The sequence below is a fragment of the Diceros bicornis genome, chromosome 26 (assembly GCF_020826845.1).
Source record: "Diceros bicornis minor isolate mBicDic1 chromosome 26, mDicBic1.mat.cur, whole genome shotgun sequence".
NCBI lineage: Eukaryota > Metazoa > Chordata > Mammalia > Perissodactyla > Rhinocerotidae > Diceros > Diceros bicornis.
Genome location: NC_080765.1, coordinates 34,962,499 through 34,981,609, shown reverse-complemented (window position 1 = coordinate 34,981,609; position 19,111 = coordinate 34,962,499). Strand labels below are relative to the sequence as shown.

At 53.8% G+C, this 19,111-nt stretch overlaps 1 protein-coding gene across 1 annotated transcript in view; it reads left to right on the top strand.

The window, feature by feature from the left end:
* The window catches only part of ABCC1 (ATP binding cassette subfamily C member 1), a 126,988-nt gene that overhangs the window by 93,319 nt on the left and 14,558 nt on the right, over positions 1–19,111 (top strand). The window contains exons 19-23 of the mRNA XM_058569971.1: positions 512–695; positions 9,740–9,830; positions 11,818–11,953; positions 14,299–14,506; positions 16,610–16,920. Of these exons, the coding sequence (XP_058425954.1) occupies positions 512–695; positions 9,740–9,830; positions 11,818–11,953; positions 14,299–14,506; positions 16,610–16,920 (930 nt within the window). The remainder of the gene's footprint in view (positions 1–511; positions 696–9,739; positions 9,831–11,817; positions 11,954–14,298; positions 14,507–16,609; positions 16,921–19,111) is intronic.

The following is a 19,111-nucleotide window of genomic DNA, read 5'->3' as shown; positions in this document are numbered from 1 at the left end:
GTACAAAATAGAGGAAGATTGGCCACAGATGTTAGCTCAGGGCGAATCTTCCTCAGCAACAAAAAAAAGAAAGAAAGAAAAGAAAAAAAATATTAAGCCATCTTGTGCAAATTGTTTTGTAGCAGCGTCGTTCTTATTCAGATCCACACCCGCATGGTTCCCTTCCTCTCTCTGCTTCAGTTTTGTTCAGTGATAGCCTTCCCTGTCACCCTGGTTAAAATTGCAGCCACCACCCTCAGTGTCCCATCTGCTCGTCTGCTCTCTGCTCACCTGTCCAGCACGCACTGTGTTTACTTAGACTGGTCATTTCTCTCCTGGCCCGGGGGTCTCGGGAGGGATCTTGCTTTCCTTCCCTGCTGCCTCCCAGCTCCTGCACCCGTGTCTGGAATGGAAGCACCCACAGACTGGGACGTGTCTGCGTGCTGGGCGGACCTGGGCTCCCCATCCAGGTGTGGGTCCTTCCCTCCCGCACTCTTGCGCTGACGCGGCCCCGTCTCCACTCTGCCCGCAGACGCGGCTCCTGGTCACGCACGGGATCAGCTACCTGCCGCAGGTGGACGTCATCATCGTCATGAGTGGTGGCAAGATCTCCGAGATGGGCTCCTACCAGGAGCTGCTGGCCCGGGACGGGGCCTTCGCCGAGTTCCTGCGCACGTACGCCAGCGCCGAGCAGGAGCAGGCCGAGCAGGAGGACGGTAGGGTGGCGGGTGCCCCCGGGGCGGGCGGTGCCTTGCGGGGCCCCACTTGTCTCCTAGAGGTTCCCACCAGGTGGCTCATCCGGGCTGGGCCAGGTCCTCTCAGGAACCATCTGCAAGGACCATCTTAACTCTTTCAGGGCTGAATTGAGAGGGGGTCCCCATGCTTTGTGGCCAGGTCAGCAGACCTGGGCGCAAGTCCCCATACTTCCTGTGACGTGGCTTCAGGGTCTCCTGGCAAAAATGGGGGCAGTGATAATTATAGTCCTCCTGGCTCTCAGGAGGCTGTGAGAAGCTGGTGACATAGGTGGCATCACCCAGAACAGATGTGAGGGTCATGGAGTGAAACGTGGCTGAGCGCAGAGGCTGGGAGTTGGTGAGTCCAGGGTTCGAATCCTAGCCGCGCCTCTTATCCATGTGTGACCTTGGGCCCCTTCTGAGCCTCAGTTTCCTCTCGGATGAAGCAGTGTAATGACCGAAGTGACCTGCTGGCCCCGGTGTAGATTTAATGTGCTACATTATCTAGAGCTTCTGGCAGGTGCCCGGCATGCAGTGTTCAGTGAGTGACAGCTGCCGTTACTATTCCCCCTGGAAGAGAGCCCCACCTTCACCCCCACGCACTTGGCACCTGCCAGGTCAGTGTAGACCTGCCCACTTGCCAGCTGCTGCACCTGCTCCGTCCTGTCCGGCCAGGACTCTGCGAGTGGGGACGGTCTTGGAGTCACCCTGTGAATCCTGGGCTGGGACCTCCCCCTGTCCTTAGTTGAAGCAGATGGGGTGAAACTTCTAAGAATCCTGTTCTCTCTCATCAGTTGGTTGAGAATTCAGCGGGTTGGTTTGTAGCCTTTTCAGACGGCCCTACGTTTCATCGGTCAGACTGGCCTCTCGAAGGGTCCTCCACTCCCCTCCCTTCTAGGAGCTCTGACTGCGTTAACATGGGGAGGGAAGAGTCATCCGATGCCTTTTCTGCTTTGGTTTCGGCTGTTGCTAAAGAGTGAAACTAAAGAAAGGTCGCCTGTCCTGCGCTGGTCTCCCGTTTCCAGGAACTCATCACAGATGCCCTGGGCCCTGGGGCGTGTTTCTTACACGCTCAGTCCCCCACAGGTCTCAGACTGTCTTCAGGGTGGGGCTGCGGTGTGGCCCCACCGCACGACTCCTGTGGGCACGGTTGTCACTGAAGTGTGTATGACGTGAAGGGGCACAGCTAAGACCCTGTGAACAGTTACCCAGGACCCCCTGGGGCTTCTGTTGCAGATAGGAGTCAGCTCATTGAATTCTCCTGACCTCTCAGGAGGGAGGTAGAATTATTGTTCCCAGTTCACTGGTGAGGAAACTGAGGCTTAATGCAACATGTCGCTTCCATGCCAGGGACGGGCGGGTCCCTGTCTGTGAATGGGGCCGATCGCTAAGGAAGAGCTACTTACTGTTGGTGGGTTTAGTCCTTCAGCAGATATTGATGGAGCATCTGGTGTGTGGTGCGGACTGAGTTAGTTTTCAGGACTGCTGTAACAAAGGACCACAAACTGACTTCAACAACAGAAATGTTTTGTCTCTGGAGGCTGGAAGTCTGAGATCAGGGTGTCGACAGGGTGGTTCCTTCTGAGGCTATGCGGTAGGTCTGTTCCCGGCCTCTCCCCAGCTCCTGGTGGTTGCTGGTGTCTCTGGCGTTCCTTGGCTTGTGGAAGCATCACCCCGATCTGCCTTCATCGTCACACGGCGTTCTCCTTGTGCGTCTGTCTCCAAATTTCCCCCTTTTATAAGGACACCAGTTATATAGGGTTAGGGCCCACCCTAATGACCTCATCTTAACTAATGACAGCTGCAAAGATCCTGTCTCCAAGTACAGTCACATTCTGAGGTCCTGGGGGTTAGGACATCGACCTGTGAACTGGGGGCACGATTCAGCCCATAATGTTCTAGGTTCTGGGGAGACAGAAGTGAACAAGATATAGGCAACTCCCTGCCCTCGTGGAGCTGAGAATCTAGTGGGAGAGAGGGGCAGTAAACAGATCAACGAATAAAGATGGCTTCCTACAGTGTTCAGTGCTATGAAGAAAAAAATGCAGAAGGATGAGCTGGGGAGTGGTGGAGTGGCACGTGGCAACTCAAGCAATGTGGTCAGAGAAGCCCTGTCTGGGGAGGTGACATAGGCGTGAGAAGGAGCCAGCAAGGAGATGATGTGGGGAGCAGTGTTCTGACGCCGGGAACAGCAGGTGCAAAGGCCTCAGGCCCAGTGTGAGCCCCGTTTGTTTAAGGAACAGAAAGGAGCCCAGTGTGGCCAGACTGGTGGGCAGTGACGGGGGTGGGTGATGAGGTCGAGAAGGGGGGCCACCCTTCAGGGTCTTTATGGAGAGGAGTTTGGGGTTTGGTCTCAATGTGGTGGGAAGCCACTGAAGGTCAGAGAGAGGAAGCAACTTGTCCGGGGACACACAGCAGCTGCTGGCGGGGTTGGAACCTCAGGTCTGGTCTCTAAATTTCCGGTCCTCTGCGCCTTCCGGGGTTGGGGGCTGCCTGGGGTGGGGAGCTCATTCATTGCTCTGACTCAGTCGGCTACAGGGGTCCTAGTGGTTTTTAATAAGTGCTTTTGTTGAGATATAATTCACATACCACGCAATTCACCCATTTCAGGCGTACAACCCAGTGATGTTTAGTATTTTGAGAGTTGTGCAACCAGCACCACAGTCGATTCCAGAACATTTTCATCCCCCCTGAAGAAAACCTCATACCCATTAGCAGTCACCCCCCATTTTCCCCCAGCCCCCCCAGTCCTAGGCAACCACTGATGTACTTTCTGTCTCTGTAGATTTGTCTGTTCTGGACGTGTCGTGTGAATGGCATTCTATAACGTGGTGTCTCGTGACTGGCTGCTTTCACTTAGCGTGACGTTTTCAGGTTCATCCGTGTGGTGGCGTGAATCACACTTCATTTCTTTGTGTTGTTGAATCACGTTCCGTTGTGTGGACATGCCACATTTTCTTTATCCATTCATCAGGGGATGACAATTTGGGTAGTTTCCAGTTTTTGGCAGTTATGACTATAAATCCTAGTGGTTTTAAAAGAAAAGTGTTTTCTTTTGCCAGTCTGAGACAGCTGACACTCCCTTCAGCTTTTAAACTCCCTGATGGGAGTGAGTTTCTACACGTTCGTGCTCTTGTGTTTGGAAAGTCCTACCTCAAGTCTAGCCTGCTCTCTTCTTGCTTCAGTCTCCTTCCCCTGATCCTCAGCCCACCAAGCCAAGGGCACGTGATGGGTGGCAGCCGCCTGCTTGGTGGGCTACAGTTAGGCAAAAATAACCCTCTGTGCTTTCTCAAGTGACGCGTACGGGTTTAACTGACTCTTTCCCAGAATGAAGTCTCCCTCCCCTTTCTGTCCAGGTGAGCAGGGAGCGTCCTGGCTGCAGATGGGTTTTTTCCCTTCCCTTCCTCCCCGGCCACTGGCAGATCCAGAGCAGTTTATGCAGAACGTGGAATGCTGCCAGTTTCTCTCCTCTCTTTTTTTTCTGAACGTCGGCACTGAATTTGGGGATGAAAATACCATCCACCACCGTAGCCCCACTGGGGCTTCATTTCCCTAAGACACAGAAGCCCTCAGCCTGAGGGTCTGAGATGAAACTGGGCGTCCCCCTCTTTCCACCTCTCTGGAGGGGCCCCCGAGATAAGACCTGGCATCAGGGTCTCGCCTGGCTCGGCCGTAACCAGCTCCAAGCTGTGGCCCCAGGCGCCAGTGACCTTGGATTTGTTTGAGCCGCATTCTTGGCTCCTCCTAAAGGAAACTTTTTTTTCCGTGTTGGATCCATCAGGTCTTTTTTAGGACACCCAGGCCGAAGGCGGAGGGTGTTTCGTTTGGGGGAATTCTTTCTCGTCGGGATGAGGAAGGGGAGATGTCCCAGCAGCCAGGCTCAGGATGGGGAGATACGCCTCCCGGGGTTAGTCATTACATGGATTTCTAGGAAACTTTTTTTTTTTTTTTGGTAGCAAAGAGACTTGCAGATTGTTTCCTTCACCTTTCTACCTGGAAAGTGAAGAACATTTTTATTTATTCTGCTTTCTTTATTAGGAACCTAAAACCTAGAGTGGTTTTTAGCAGGGAACATTTGTACTTCCTGGAGACACTTGGCCACGTCTGGAGACATTTTTGGTTGTCACCACTGGTGCAGGGGTATGGGGGGGAGTAGTACTGGTGTCTAGTAGGTAGAGACCAGAGATGCTGCTGAACGTCTACAGTGCTCAGGACGCCTCCCCTGTCCCCGCAACAACAGAATCACCGGCCCACTATGTGCGCCGTGCCGAGGGGAGAAACCCGTCCTGCTCTGACCTCGCCCTGCCCCGTTCTTCCCTTGTCATCTTGGGAGAAGGATCTTGATTCCAACAATGCGTCCACTTTGCAGAACCTTGTTTGAGCCATCTCTCAGGATCGTGACTAATTTTTCCCCTTTTTCAGATTTTTGCTGAGTTTTTTTTCACTGGTTATAAAATCAGTGTGTGCTCATTGTAGACAATGGCAAACTGCAGAAAAACACCAATAACCAGGAAAAAGAACATCCTTCCACTCTCCCACCGCCTGGGGGGGGAGCTGTGTTGGCATTTGGCCTCTTTCTCTGCTGTCTGTCTTTCTAGGCCTTTTCGCTGACAAGATCAGATCTAAGTGTACAGTTTTGTTGTCTCGTCTCCTGCCCCCTTTGGTCCGACCGTCGGGTCATAGGTGCCTCCCCGTGTTACAGAAATCTCTCGTAAACACCGACCAGCTGCTGGAGAGCCTATCGCCCAGACGGCGCATTCCTTTCGGCCGTCTCGGTGGCCCTGTTTCTTCCGCTTTTGAAGATGGAGAACTCTCAGGGCCCGGGAAGGAGGGGAGGGGAGGGTCGGGTGATGCGGCCGGTCACTTCCGTTTTTGGTCAAAAACGAGGTGTTGGCTGGAAAGCCGTGACTCGGATTCTTCCCTCAGGGGAGGCTTGCCTGCTGGCCTTTGCCCAAGCGGAGTTCCAGAACCTTCTTGAGTAAAGGCAACATTGCTGGAATAAACAGCGAGCCTCTGAGGTGCCGACTTGGAGGGCTGGCCTCTGGCTGAACACCCAGCCCAGGAGCGCATACGTGGTCCAGGGGCAGGGACGATGCCTGACTTACAGCATCAGAGCCGCATCCCTGATCCTTAGAGGCACTCAAGGAACATTTATTAAATTACAAGTTCCATGTGTTTGCTTAAAAAAAGAATCTTATTATTTTATAGGCCCCCCCATCGTTGGTTTTCCCTTACTTTGCTTTTATTTTTCTTTCTAGTGCTTATCACAGCCTGACATTAAATTCTGGATCTGCTAGTTTGTTGATTGTCTCTCTCTCACTCTTAGAATTTGAGCTTCTCGAGGGCTTTTTGGTCACCTCAGTATCCCCAGGGCTGGGAACAGGAGCTGGCACGTAGTAGACACTCGGTAAATGTGTCCAATAAGAGAATACGTGAATTACGCTTGATTGTTGAAGCCATGCCCTGCGTACGCAGTCTGTAGGTCTCTGGGCTCTGGATAACACAGCCGCCGCGTAAATATCCCAGGTTAGAAGAAAATAGGAGCTGATTTTATCCGTTTCTGTCAGGGCTGGTTTAGAAACCAGCTTTGTGGGTACCAGCTGTGAGATGGGACCACGGTGGCCCACATGGTGCCCCTTCTGGCACTGCTTGTTCGCTTGGCCGTTCATTGGTTGATCTCCCATCTGCCCATCAGGGGTGTGCAGAGCGCTGAGGTTTGCCACAGGGAGTCCTGGTACTTGAGCTGCTGTGTGGAACGGTGCCCCTTGAATTGTGCAGTGCGCATTCTGTGTAACCCCACATGGCCATCTGATGGCCTCCAGCCTGGGAGGGTCCAAGATGATGTCTGAGCCAGGTCCCCTTCTCTTCCTGTTTTCTCGGCTCCATGGGTGGCTGGCTTAGAGTAAGGTGCGTGGGGCCAGGCCCCTCTCGTGAGCAACGTCTGTCCTCGAAGAACTAAACGTTGTGGCTGGAGCTGAGGCCTCTGCTGCCTCCCGGCTGTCGTGCCTGCCCTGTCCCGCTGTAGTACTTTCTCTCTTTCCCTCTCCTACCGTGAAAACAGGCGTAAAGATGGAAGGCTGGTCTGCCTGTTTCTAGCTCTCTTTGTGTTTAAACACATATAGTTAATAACTCGGAGAAGGGGGCTGGCCTCGAGTAGTGTGCTTGTGAGGGATCCACCAGAACACGAGGGATGGGGAAACTGAGGCACAAATGCAGCCGGTCCCTCAGCCGCCCTTGCCCCTCCCCCTTAAGAGAAGACGTGCATCCATCCCCTCTGGGCGTTTGCAGGTGCATCCATCCCCTCTGGGCGTTTGCAGGTGCATCCATCCCCTCTGGGCGTTTGCAGGAAGGGCGCAGGGAGGGAGTTGGGCCGTGCTTCTTAACCCTGTCTTGGATCTTGTGACTTCCCAGGCGGCAGAGGGATGGACCAGGAGGAGGAAGGTCAGTGACCCGGGTCAGGGTCGGCCGTGCTTGTCCTGTTGCTGCATGCCTGCGGAGGGCCCTTGACGGTCTGCTCTCCACCCCCTTCCATTGTTCAGCCAGCAAGCATTTATTGGGCACCTACTGTATGCCAGGCTTTGTGGTCCGCACTTGGGGATACACTTCGAATCTCCAGATCTGTCGCTCATCAGCTGGGTGACCTTGGCTAAGCTTTACCCTCTCTTGGGTCAAGTGACCGTGACCGGCATGCCTTGACGGAAATCCTGGTTGCGAAATGCCTGGCACACAGTGGGTGGGCCACGAATGGCAGCAGTTTGGTTGTGACGAGACCCCCTGTACCTCCTGGGCGTGGTCAAGCCCTCGGCAGGCCAAGACGGCACAGGGTGGTCAGCCTGATGGGGTAGCTGCGGTGGCTGTGGGTGCCCAGAGGAGGGGTGTCGTCCAGCAGGATCTCAGCAGGAAAGGCTGCCCTGTCTCCCTCTGGGGATGTGAAGGCAGGAACCGGCCGTCGGGGCGGACCCATCCCTCCTGCCGTCCGTAACCAGCAGTGTGTGGCGGAGGGTCCAGACAGAGGGCTCTTTTTGCAAGCGACAGGAGCCGCTCCGGCCACTTAAACAACAAGGGTGTTTACTGGATGGATACCAATAAAGGTATCTTAGATCAGCTGGAACTGTCTTTGGTCCTCGCGGGTCAAAGTCCGGGGGGAGGGGTTCTGAAGAACTGACCTGGGCAGGGCCCCCCTCAGCTGGGGGTGATGTCCACCAGGTGCCCCAGGTGGACAGGCCTGCCAAGACCGTCGGAAGAGGGGGCAGCTAGTCCCGTGCAAAGAAGGCAGACGGATGGTGACCGACACGTTTATGTTGCTCTCCGAGGACTCGCAGTCTCTCCCCTTGCAGAGGAGAATTTCCCAGCTGCCCCAGTGGGTACATCGTGGGCTAATTGGATTGAGAAGGGCAGGCAGCCCAGGAGGCCACTGTGTGGACCTGGCAGCTCACACTGCGTGAGGAGCAGGAGGGAAGGGAGGGCTGGGCTTGCAGAGTGTGGCCGGGGCAGCCAGGTGGGACAGCGGTTCTCTGAAGCACCACCCGCGGGACAGGTGTCTCTGGGAGTGTTTCAAAGCATCCCCATCCCTGCAACAGAGGAGGATGGTCAAAGCCAGGCCTGGGCCCCGATCCTGTGCGTGTGTGTGAGCGCTGGCTGCGTGGAAAGTCCTGCTTGTTATCCCTCTCCTTTTTTGTTTGCTTTAGTGTTTTTTTAATTAAAAATCAAAAGAGGCTGACGTTAAAGGAAATGTTTAAAGCGGTGATCCTCGATCCTGGCTGTGCCCCAGAATTATCTGTGGAGCACGTTTGAAAATGCAGATGACGATAAGCACACCTCGGTGTCTTTTACTTACTGAGCACCGTGCACGACCTATTCATCCTCCCGCCTGTGAGGTTGGGTGCTCTCGTCACTCCCATTTTGCAGACGTGGAAGTTGAGGCTCAGAGAGGTCTGTCGCTTCCCAAGTACCCAGAACTAGGAAGTTCGAGAACACTGCATTCCTGACTGTGCTTTAACTCAGCACGGAGCCGGCCTCGGCTGAATGAACCACCCGGGATTGAGCATCACCGGCTCAGAGCTCCTCCCCCAACCCAGGAGTGACCCCCAGCCCTGTCCCCTCTCTGTCTTCTGTGCCTTCCTGTGGCCGTCATGTGTGAGCCTGCCTTTTTGGACTCTGCTTTTGTTCATGTCACATCAGTGTGTTCCCAGGTCACTGCCGGCTGCATGTGTATCCCCACTTGCATCTTCTCTCCTGCATCCCCTCCCCTCCTCTTCTGGGGTCTCTGGAGCCCTACGTTGTGCTTCACTCTCATGCTCTTTCTCTTCTGGCACCAAAGAGTGAGGAGATCATGCCGGGGGGGGGGGGGGGCGGGTAGGGGGTGCTAATAAATGTACCGCTGGGCTGTTGGGAAGATTAAGGGAGATCGCATATTTCAGCGCAGCAGCTAGCAGTCACTCCATAAATGTGAGCGCCTGCCGCCAAGGTTACAGTGATGAGTGCTGATGCTGAGTGGGTGCTTCCTGTGGCTGGGGCAGATATCCGGCTGGTGTGCCCGGGGTGGCCGCACCAGTTATTAAAATACTTCCTTGTTACTGGGAAACAGCCAGTGCCCCAGGACCCCCTACCCTGGACCTTCTGGACTCCCTGTGATCCAGCAACTGGAAGGTTAACTCCTGGCCCTGCAGGGGGCCTCTGGGACTCTGCTGGCTGGGGCCCTAGTCAGAGCTGGTGGTCATTTATACCCGGGGGCCATGCTCTGCCCTGACCCCCGTGTGGTTCTGCAGGCCCAGTGCCCTTGGCTGATGGGGCCCTCGAGATGGTTGTAAAGCACCTTTTCTGCCCCAAGGGAGCTAGCTCCACGCATCTCCTGTACCCCGGCTAGGAGCCTGTCTGTGGCCTCAGCAAAGCAGGTCTTGCTTTCTGAGCTTCCTGGCAGCCAGGTCATCTGCGGTCTCTGCCCGATTGAGAGAGTTTCTTAAGTGTCTCTGATTTTAGGTTTGGCTCTCAAAACCACTGTTCCCTCGTTCTTTCTCTCCTGCCAGGGTTAGCAGGTGTTGGCGGTCCGGGGAAGGAGGTGAAGCAGATGGAGAACGGCGTGCTGATGATGGACGCCACGGGGAGGCAGATGCAGAGGTAAGGGCAAGGAGGGGCTGTCCTACGGCCTTGACTGCGGGGAGAGAGGAGGGACAGGGTGCCAGCGGCACGGCTCGACCTACCAAAAAAGTCCTTCAGCTCCCCAGGGCCATGGGAGGTGTGGGCTTCTTGCCTCCCCTCCCGAATCCTTGGGGACCTCCCTTGCCAGAGCGCAGAGGCCCTAGGGGGTAGCCTGGCACTGAGCTGCCAGGTGGCACGACTCTCGCAGGCCCCATGATGCAACCATCTGTCTGCACTCATGACACTCCAGTTCCCTACATGGTGTGGATCTCTGCTCCAGTCACTCGGGGGCCTGGAACGTTCAGGCTTCGGGAACCAGCATCCGATGCAAAATAGTTACGGTAATTGTGGCCGCTGCGTTTTATGCGCTGTTAGGAGCCAGGAACAGTGCCAACCCTGTAGAGTCTGTCGAACCTGGTGGTAGTTACTGTCATCCTCCCATCTTACAGGTGAGCAGACTGAGGGCTCCCTGCTCGTCAGGCAGCCTGAGAAATCAAACCTGGACTTGAACCCCAGTTGGGCCTCTGAGCCTGTGCTCCTCAGTTCCACACTTTGCTGCTGTGGGAGGTTACTTTCAGCTAGATCGTCGGGTATTTGGAGGAGCCGCTTTCCGTGGGCTTTGTTGCTTAACCTCTCTGCCTCGGTTTCCCTATCTGTCACTTAGGGTCTGTGGTGTACATGCTGCAGAGGGTTGCTGTCAGACTCACACACTGTGGTGCGTGTGGAGCACTCAGAACCGTGCCCTGTGCCATCAGCACTCAGTAAACAGCACCTAGTTATTACCAGGCGAGCCGGGGCTGCTGGAGTTCCTTCTTTTTTGGGGGGCAGATTTCACAGAAGTGGGGCTGGGGGGGAAGTCGGTATGAGCGGCTCTGTCCATCAGAGCATTGCCATGGTGCCCTCCTGGACCCAGATTCTTATCATGCGGGACAGGTGGACTAGTTCCTTCTGTGTGGGCGCACCTGTCGGGGTGGTGAGCGAGGCGTATTGTGTGTAAAACACCTAGAACAGTGCCTCAGCCAGAGTCAGGGGATGTGGGGGCACCCCAGGGTTCAGGGGGCGGCCAGACTCATCTGTCATGGCGGCTGCCATCCAAGAATTGCAGAGACAGCTGAGATGAGGCAGTGCCTGCAGGCAGCCTGGGACGTAGGGGCCAGTGGTGGTGGGAAGAGAGCCGTGGGTGGACTGAGCAGAAACATCCGGAACACTGGGTGTGTCAGTTTTCTGCTCTGTAACACATTACCATGAACTTAGTGGTTTGTCATCTCACGTCTCACTCAAGGAGCCTGGGCACGGCTTAGGGGGCTCCTCTGCTCAGGGTCCCTCAGAAGCTGCAGCCAAGGTGTCGGCCAGGCCAGGGTCTCATCCAAAGGCTCGGCTGGGGAAGGATCCGCTTCCAGGCTTCACGTGGCTGTTGGCAGGATTCAGCTCCTAACCGGCCACAGGCTGCAGGTGCCCTCAGTTCCCTGCTCCCAGGCCTCCCCGGCCTCCGTGCGTGCTTCATCAAGGCATGCAAACCAAGAAGGCAGCAGAGAGTCGATGACCAAGACAAAAGTCGCACTCCATCACCTTTGCTCCTGTGGGCCTGAGCCGTGGCTGAGAGAGGGGATGTTCCTGTGTGCTCATGCAAGCTCGTGAACACACACACCCCGTGTCATTCCCCAAGCTTACAAGACCCCAGAGAGAGGGACTGCCTTAGGGAGAAAAGAGAGCTCTGGGCCACACAGTCTGTGATAATCTGTTGTGGTCTACATAAAGCTGATGACCACTGGTGGGCAAGAAATGCTTTTTGAGTGATGCCTGCATAAAGGAACAGTTCTTCGACGGGGTCCTGGGGCACGGCCCTTCCTCTCTCTGGGTCGCTCTGTAAAATCAGAAGATTGAACTAGTTTGGTGCTTTGTCAGGGCCGCCGACCCTGCCCGAGGCGTCCGTTTGGTTGACAGCTGTGTGCCTTGCTTTCCCCAGACAGCTTAGCAGCTCCTCCTCCTACAGCGGGGACGTCAGCCGGCCCCGCAGCAGCACCGCCGAGCTGCAGAAGGCCGGAGCCAGGAAGGAAGACGCCTGGAGGCTGGTGGAGGCGGACAAGGCTCAGACGGGGCAGGTGAGGGCTGGCTCCCTGAACGGTGACGGCTGTCACTTACAGCACGTCCCCGTGTGCTTCCTCACAGCGAGCCTATAAAGGTGCTGTTCCAAGTGCTGGAAACCGAGGCCGCAGAGCTTAGGTGACTTGCCCTGAGTGGCAGAACTGGGACTCGAAGCCCGGTGGCTGGACTCCAGGGCTGGCGTTTCAGTCTCTGCTGTGTTGACTGCCACCGCATTTCAGCATCTGGGGACTCTCGTTAGCTGTAGGCGACCTGGTCATTTCAAATCAGGGCTCCCGCAACACGGGGTTCAGTTGTACATGAGATGGTTTCGGCTCGTCCCAGCCACAGCACTAAAGAACATTAAATTACATAGTCAGAAAAATATTCTTTTTTCATTTCTCTTTTAGCCCTTGTGATGACATCAGCCAGAAAGTATCACTTGGGTGCTAGTTTGTTTTTAACATCTGTGCTGGTCCGTTCGGGCTGCCAGAGCAGAGTGCCGTAGGCTGGGTGGCCTAGAGATGAGCATTTGTTGCTCACAGGAGCTCTGGAGCTGGCAGGACTGAGATCAAGGTGCCGGCACATCCGGAGTCTGGTGAGAGCTTCCTGGTACATAAACAGCTGTCTTCTTGCTGTGTCCTCACATGGCAGAAGGGGCGAGGGAGCTCTGGGGTCCCTTTTATCAGGGCACTGATGCCATTCATGAGGGCTCCACCCTTGTGACCTAATCCCCTCCTATAACACCATCACGTCAGAGGTTAGGATTTCAACTTAGGCATTCTGGAGGGACACAGACATTCAGTCTATAGCACTAACAGTCGCTAGCTTCTCTTATAACAAGGGGCGCAGATTTCAAGCTCTTGTTTTATTTTGTTTTTTATGGTCATCTGTTTTGGGCAAGTGTCAGTAATTTTCCGTTTATGGTAACGATCGGAAGTTTACTTTTAAAAAGTGTGGTTCTGTTTTAAAAACAATAGAGAATGGAGTTTTTAAAATAAGTCAAGAATAAGTGCACAGATGAAGGAAAACAGCCGGCCCACGAAGGCTGGGACAGGAGTGGGTGGGGCTGGGGGAGTGTTCTCTCAGATCTGCCTGGACCAGTCTCCCGGGACCCTCTGTTCTTGGCTTGACCCCTCATCTTGCCGTCACACCCATCGCCGGGGGGCAGAGGCGGCTGTAGTGTCCTCCCCCCTTGCTCCCGCTGGCCCTCCAGGGAGCTGGAGAAATGACCCCCAATCAAGGGCTTGAGAAGGAAGGGCCAGAGAGGCCAGGCCATCTGATCCTCATTTAACCCCCACACCACCCAGGGGAGATGGCTCCCACGACTCCCTGCACTTGATAGACACGGAAAATGGACGCTGAGAGCTTGTAGGTCGCCAGCGTTGGACCAGGAGCAGAGCTGGGCTCAGCACGCCCGGTCACCTCTGACCCCAAGCCCGTCACGTTCTGCTGCTCCTGAGGAAGGAGTCCCTGAGGTTGCAGAGATGCGGCAGGGCCAGCAGGCAGCTCGGCTGCATGATGAAGCCAGATGGTGAAATAAACATGTTCTCAATTCTGGAACCTCCCTCCCCACTATTTCAGTGTGAAAAACAGAGACTTGAAAAAGAAAATCAAAAGGCAGCGCTCAGTTATAGATCAGCCCTCTGACCTTTCACCTGTTACCTTTAACCAAACTGTAATTCAGACACAGGAAGTGGGGTGGAGGTGACACTTGGTCTTGGTTGCTAGGCAACACATCACACCTTCCCATTTGCTTCAAACCCTTGGATGACTTCCTGATGGTCCTGGAGTAAAGCTTGGACTGCTGAGCAGGATCTCCCGGGCCCCGTGTGGTCTTGCCACTACCTGTTCTGCGGCCTCATCTTGCTCCAGCCACCTTTGCTTCCTTTGAGTTCCCCAAACGTGCTGCATTCCCTCCAACCTCAGGGCCTTTGCACATGTTGTTCCTCTGCCCAGAGAGCCTTTTTTTATTTTCATCTGGTTAGTTAACTCTTTGCGGTCACTTCCTTGGGGAAAACCTCCTCTGCTACCCCCGCACCCTGGGTTAGGTCAGGATGCCCAACTTTATGCTCTCCTGGAATCATGCACTTGCAGCCCTTTTCTGTAATTATGTATTTGTCTTGGCTATAAATTGATCAAAGCCTGTCTCGCCACTCGGCTGAAGCTCCGTGAGGTCAGAGACCTTGACTTTATCTGCTGCTGACTTTCTCTGCCAGGTAACTAAGGAGGAGGGTAGCCTGGGTGTGAGCACAGGTGTGAGCACAGGTGGGGGCTGGACTGCACAGGTGCTGTCGGAGCTCCTGACCCTGGGGGGGTGTGGGGGCCGCTTTCTGTAAAATGCCTCCTCTCCCGTGGCCTCCAGGTCAAGCTGTCCGTGTACTGGGACTACATGAAGGCCATTGGACTTGTCCTCTCCTTTCTGAGCATCTTCCTGTTCGTGTGTAACCACGTCGCCTCCCTGGTCTCCAACTACTGGCTCAGTCTCTGGACTGATGACCCCATCGTCAACGGGACCCAGGAGCACACCCAGGTCCGGCTGGGCGTCTATGGAGCCCTGGGCATTTTGCAAGGTGAGGCCGCCCCCCCACACCCTCCCCCGGCCCACCTAGTTTTGGCACTTGGAACTGCTTCCATGTCCTATTATGGAATTGGGTCCCCCCACTTGTTAGGGTTTTATGGACCCCCTAAACTCAGCCAAACTCACACGAACAGTAGCTGTCACATAATAGACACTCAGATGTTTGTAGAAGGAATGTTTCTTGAATGCTTTGTTTTATGGCCCGAGGAGATACAGGGGAGCTGCATTTTGCCCATTTTACAGATGAGGGAAGTTGAGGAACAGAGGGCACCTAGAGCAGTGGTGACAAGGGCCCCTCCTCTTGCTGCTCTGCCAGGGTGATGGGGCTTCTGTAAAGTCTCACGTGTGGGCTTCTACCTGCTGCCTGAGGACGGGAATTCATTTGCACTTGTGGTTCTCGATGCTGGCAGTGTTGTCACCCAGGGGACGTTGAGCAGTGTCTGGAGATCCTTCTGGTTGTCACAGCTTCAGAGTGGGGGTGGGTACTTCTGGCATCTAGAGGCCAGAGAGGTTGCTAAACATCCTGCAGTGCACAGCACGGCCGCCCTCCCCCCCAACAGAGAAGTATCCAGCCCCAAGTGTCAACAGTGACGAAGTTGGGAAACCCTGCTACAGACCCTTCTTCACGGTCTCATGAAGGTCCCCAAACGGCATTGCTGGTAATAGCTAATGTTTACTGAGCCCTGACTTGGTGCCTGGTTCTGTTTTAAACACTTTTAGGTATTTTAACTAGTTTTACCCTTGCAGCAATCCCATGAGGCAGGAGCTAACATTTTCCCCAATTTAGAGAGGCAGAAACTAAGGCCCAGAGAGGTTAAGTAAGTTGCCCAAAGTCACACAGCAAATACATGGCAAGGCTGGCATTCAACGAGGCTATCTGGCTCAGAGCCCGTGGTCTTAACCACCATGCTACACGGTCCATGAGCTTGTGTTGATTTGCTCACAAAACTGTGTGGGTCTCTCCACCTGTGTGTACATTCGATACATGTGATACATATGCGTATACACTAAATGTGTGCATTTGACGTTTTGAGCACTTCTGTGCACCAAGCACATGGGCAGGGGGGCCCTTTACATTCAGCAGTGCTGCCAGGTAAGTACGCTTGTCCCCGCATTACAGTTGAGGAAACTGAGGTACAGAGAGGTTAAGTGACGTGTGGAAGGTCGCATGGCTGGTGTGTGGCGGAGAGGGGATTTGGCGGTGTTGGCTCCGGAGCCGGACATTTTAGCACCTGCCTCTTGGGTTTCTTCCTCCATCGCTGTCAAACCGCCTCTCTGCCCAGACCCAGCGCCCTCCTGTGGGTCGTTGGGAGGAGCGACATGTCTCATGCTCTCCAGGAGATGGCTTTGAAAACAACCAGAAGAGCAGACCTGGATTTCTTAAATTTCTCAATCCCTAAACCCCCTCTTAGGGCCAGGGCCTGTGGCCTCCAAATTATAATTGAGGGACGGTGGAGCACAGAGAGGGTGTGATGTTGACCTGGGCTCACACAGCAGTGGTGTCCGTCTAGAGCTGTGCTGTCCAGTACGGCTGCCACTGCCCACATATGGCCATTTGAATCTCAATTCCTTAAAATGAAATAAAATTAAAGTATCAGTTACTCAGTTGCACTAGCCAGATTCCAGATGCTCAGTGGCCACCTGTAGCTAGTGCTACCATCTTGGACAGCACCGATCTGGAACGTTTCCATTACCATGGAAAGTTCTCTTGCACAGCACCGGTCTAGAGGAACACGGCATACAGATTGAGAGCATGGCCCTGGGGCAGGCGGCCTGGATTGGAACCCCAGCTCTGCTTCTGACTGGCTGAGTGCATTGAGGGCAAAGGAGTTGCTCTCTCTGGGCTTCGGTTTCCTCGTCTGTAAGATGGGTCCTAACTGAACTTATATGGAGCCACCGTGAGGATGAGAGACGTGTAGAACTCGAACGCAGTGGTTAGCATACAGTGAGTGCTCAATAAGTAACAGCCACCGTGATGATTCTGATGAGAAGTTGGGGTCCCGGGCCTGCTTCATCCACACGGCCGCATAGCCCCTCGTCCTGCCCACAGCTGGACCCCCTCCCGTGGCGGAGTTTAACGCGCGCGTGTCTGTAGGTGTCTCGGTGTTCGGCTACTCCATGGCGGTGTCCATCGGGGGGATCCTGGCCTCCCGCCGCCTGCACTTGGATCTGCTGCATAACGTCCTGCGGTCGCCCATGAGCTTCTTCGAGCGGACCCCCAGCGGGAACCTGGTGAACCGCTTCTCCAAGGAGCTGGACACGGTGGACTCGATGATCCCGCAGGTCATCAAGATGTTCATGGGCTCCCTGTTCAACGTCGTCGGCGCCTGCGTCATCATCCTGGTGGCCACCCCCATTGCCGCCGTCATCATCCCGCCCCTGGGCCTCATCTATTTCTTCGTCCAGGTGAGAGGTGGGGTCTCGGCGTCCAGGAGGAGCCCCACGGTGTATTGGGCTCCCATGCGAGCTAGGGGCTCACTCCATCTTACCATTTCCCAGTGGGGAGCTGTGGAGGGTTTGCGGGAGGAGGGTTAGATTTGCTTTTGTCAGTTCCGAATATCTAAGTTGATTGTTTTTAGCTTGCGATAAGCAAATGTCCTTTTTGTCTAATAATAAGGGTTTTTTTGGTAGCTGTGAGTTACAAAAGGAAAAAAAAGCCATAACCATAAAGATACCTTTATTATTCAAATTTCTTTAAGTATGAAATTCTTTAGGTGCTAAGCCTGCTGCAGATAATGGAGATGCGAATAACAGCTGCTTAAACAAGATAGATGTTGATTTTTCCCTCTCATAATAGAAATTTAGAGGTATGCCATTCAGGGCTGGTGTGGCAGCTCCGTGAGTGTGTTAACATCCCAGACTCCTTCGTTGTTTTCTTGTTTTACCATCTTTGCACAGGCCTTCCATTCTTAAGTTGGTCTCATGGTCCAGTATGGCTACTGGAGCTCCAGCCATCACATCTGTATTTCAGAAAATAAGACTGAGGAAGGGGAACAGGGCAAGGGAAGCATATGATAGCCGAGTCAGCATCAGCTGTGGCGTCTTAGGTTATTGCAGCATATAGATTGTGTTTCCAGTTGACAGATGAGCACGTGGAAGCCTGAGTGGCAGAGCTGGGAGTGTGAGCTCACGTCTGTCTGATTCCAGAGCTTGTGCTGGTGACTGCAGTGCTGCACTGCCCGTTCTTGCCCCTAAAAGGTTACTGCAGCACACTTGCCCGGGGCGGTGGAGGGGGGCGGTGGTTTACATGGGAGCGTAGGGACTGCAGCTCGAGAGGAGAGCGAGGAACCACAAACCCTCCGTCCCTCAAAGCGCCTGCTCCTGTGGGGTCCCAGAGGCCTCGTTCCCGTTGGCCGACCCTCGGACCCCGCCACACTGTGGCCCAGTGAGTGGTGGGTGTGAGCAGAGACGCAGTCAGCGAGAGCAGGTCCAGTTCCCGGACCCCACTGCATTCTCTTTCAATTGGTACCAGCCTTTTTGGGAAAATCATTCAGCTGCATTTACCAAAAATATTATTCATACCCTGGCTGAGAATTTTCCTGAAGGACCCAGTGCAAAAGAACAAAATGGGCCCAATGCGGCACTGGAGGCAGCTAGATGTCTGCCAGTAGCAGGACCTTGAGTGCCCAGGAGTGATTCCGTGACGGGATCTCATGTCCCTCTGACGGGAAGAATCAGGAAGACACTGTTGCAACACTGACAGTTTTATTTTTAAACAACAAAGGAAGTGAATTTAGCAAAGAAGCACGTTGTCTACACCCTGTCATTATAACGAAGACGAAACGCATCATGTGCGTGGGCAAGACTGGAAGGGGAGGCAGAAAAATGCAAACATTGCCTTTCTGTGGGTTGGGATTATGGGAGAGTTTATTTTTTTTAATGGCTTTTAGCTAAATACACCTTACCCTAGATATCATCTAGCAGTCTTTCTCAGTGAATATGCAAAAGAAAGGAAAGAATGTACCTGGCAAAAAAAAAAAAAAAGGGCTAGAATGTTCTTAACATCTTGATTCATAATAGCCCCAAACTAAGAATAGCTCGAGTGTCCATTACAGGAGAATGCATAAATACATTGTGGTATTTTTATACAATGGAAACGACTCGGTAATAAAGAGGAGTGAACTGGTGCAATGTGGATGAATCTCGCAGACACTATATTGATCAAAAGAAGCCAGACACAAGAGTGTGTGCTTCCGTCTCTATGAAGTTCAGTGACAGGCAAGAGTGGTGTGGCCATCGAAGTCAGAATAGTGGCTGTAGGGGTATTGACTGTGAGAGGACACAAGAGAATTTTCTGGGTGCTGAGAATGTTCTAGAATTTGATCAGGTCATTGGTATGCAGGTGTAGGTAAATGTAAAAATTCATCAAGCTGTAAGGATTTAATGCATTTTCCAGTGAATCTGTTATATCTCAATTAAAAAGTGGCTTTCAGCTGTATGCACGTGTGGGTGTGTATACACACACACACTCTCTTGCTCTCTCGGGAAAAGATCTTAAAGGCTATACGCTGAAATTTGAATAGTGCTTGTCTCAGGATAGTGGACTTAATGTAATGTTTATTTAATCTTAACTGTATCACCCCCAAAATTTTTAAAC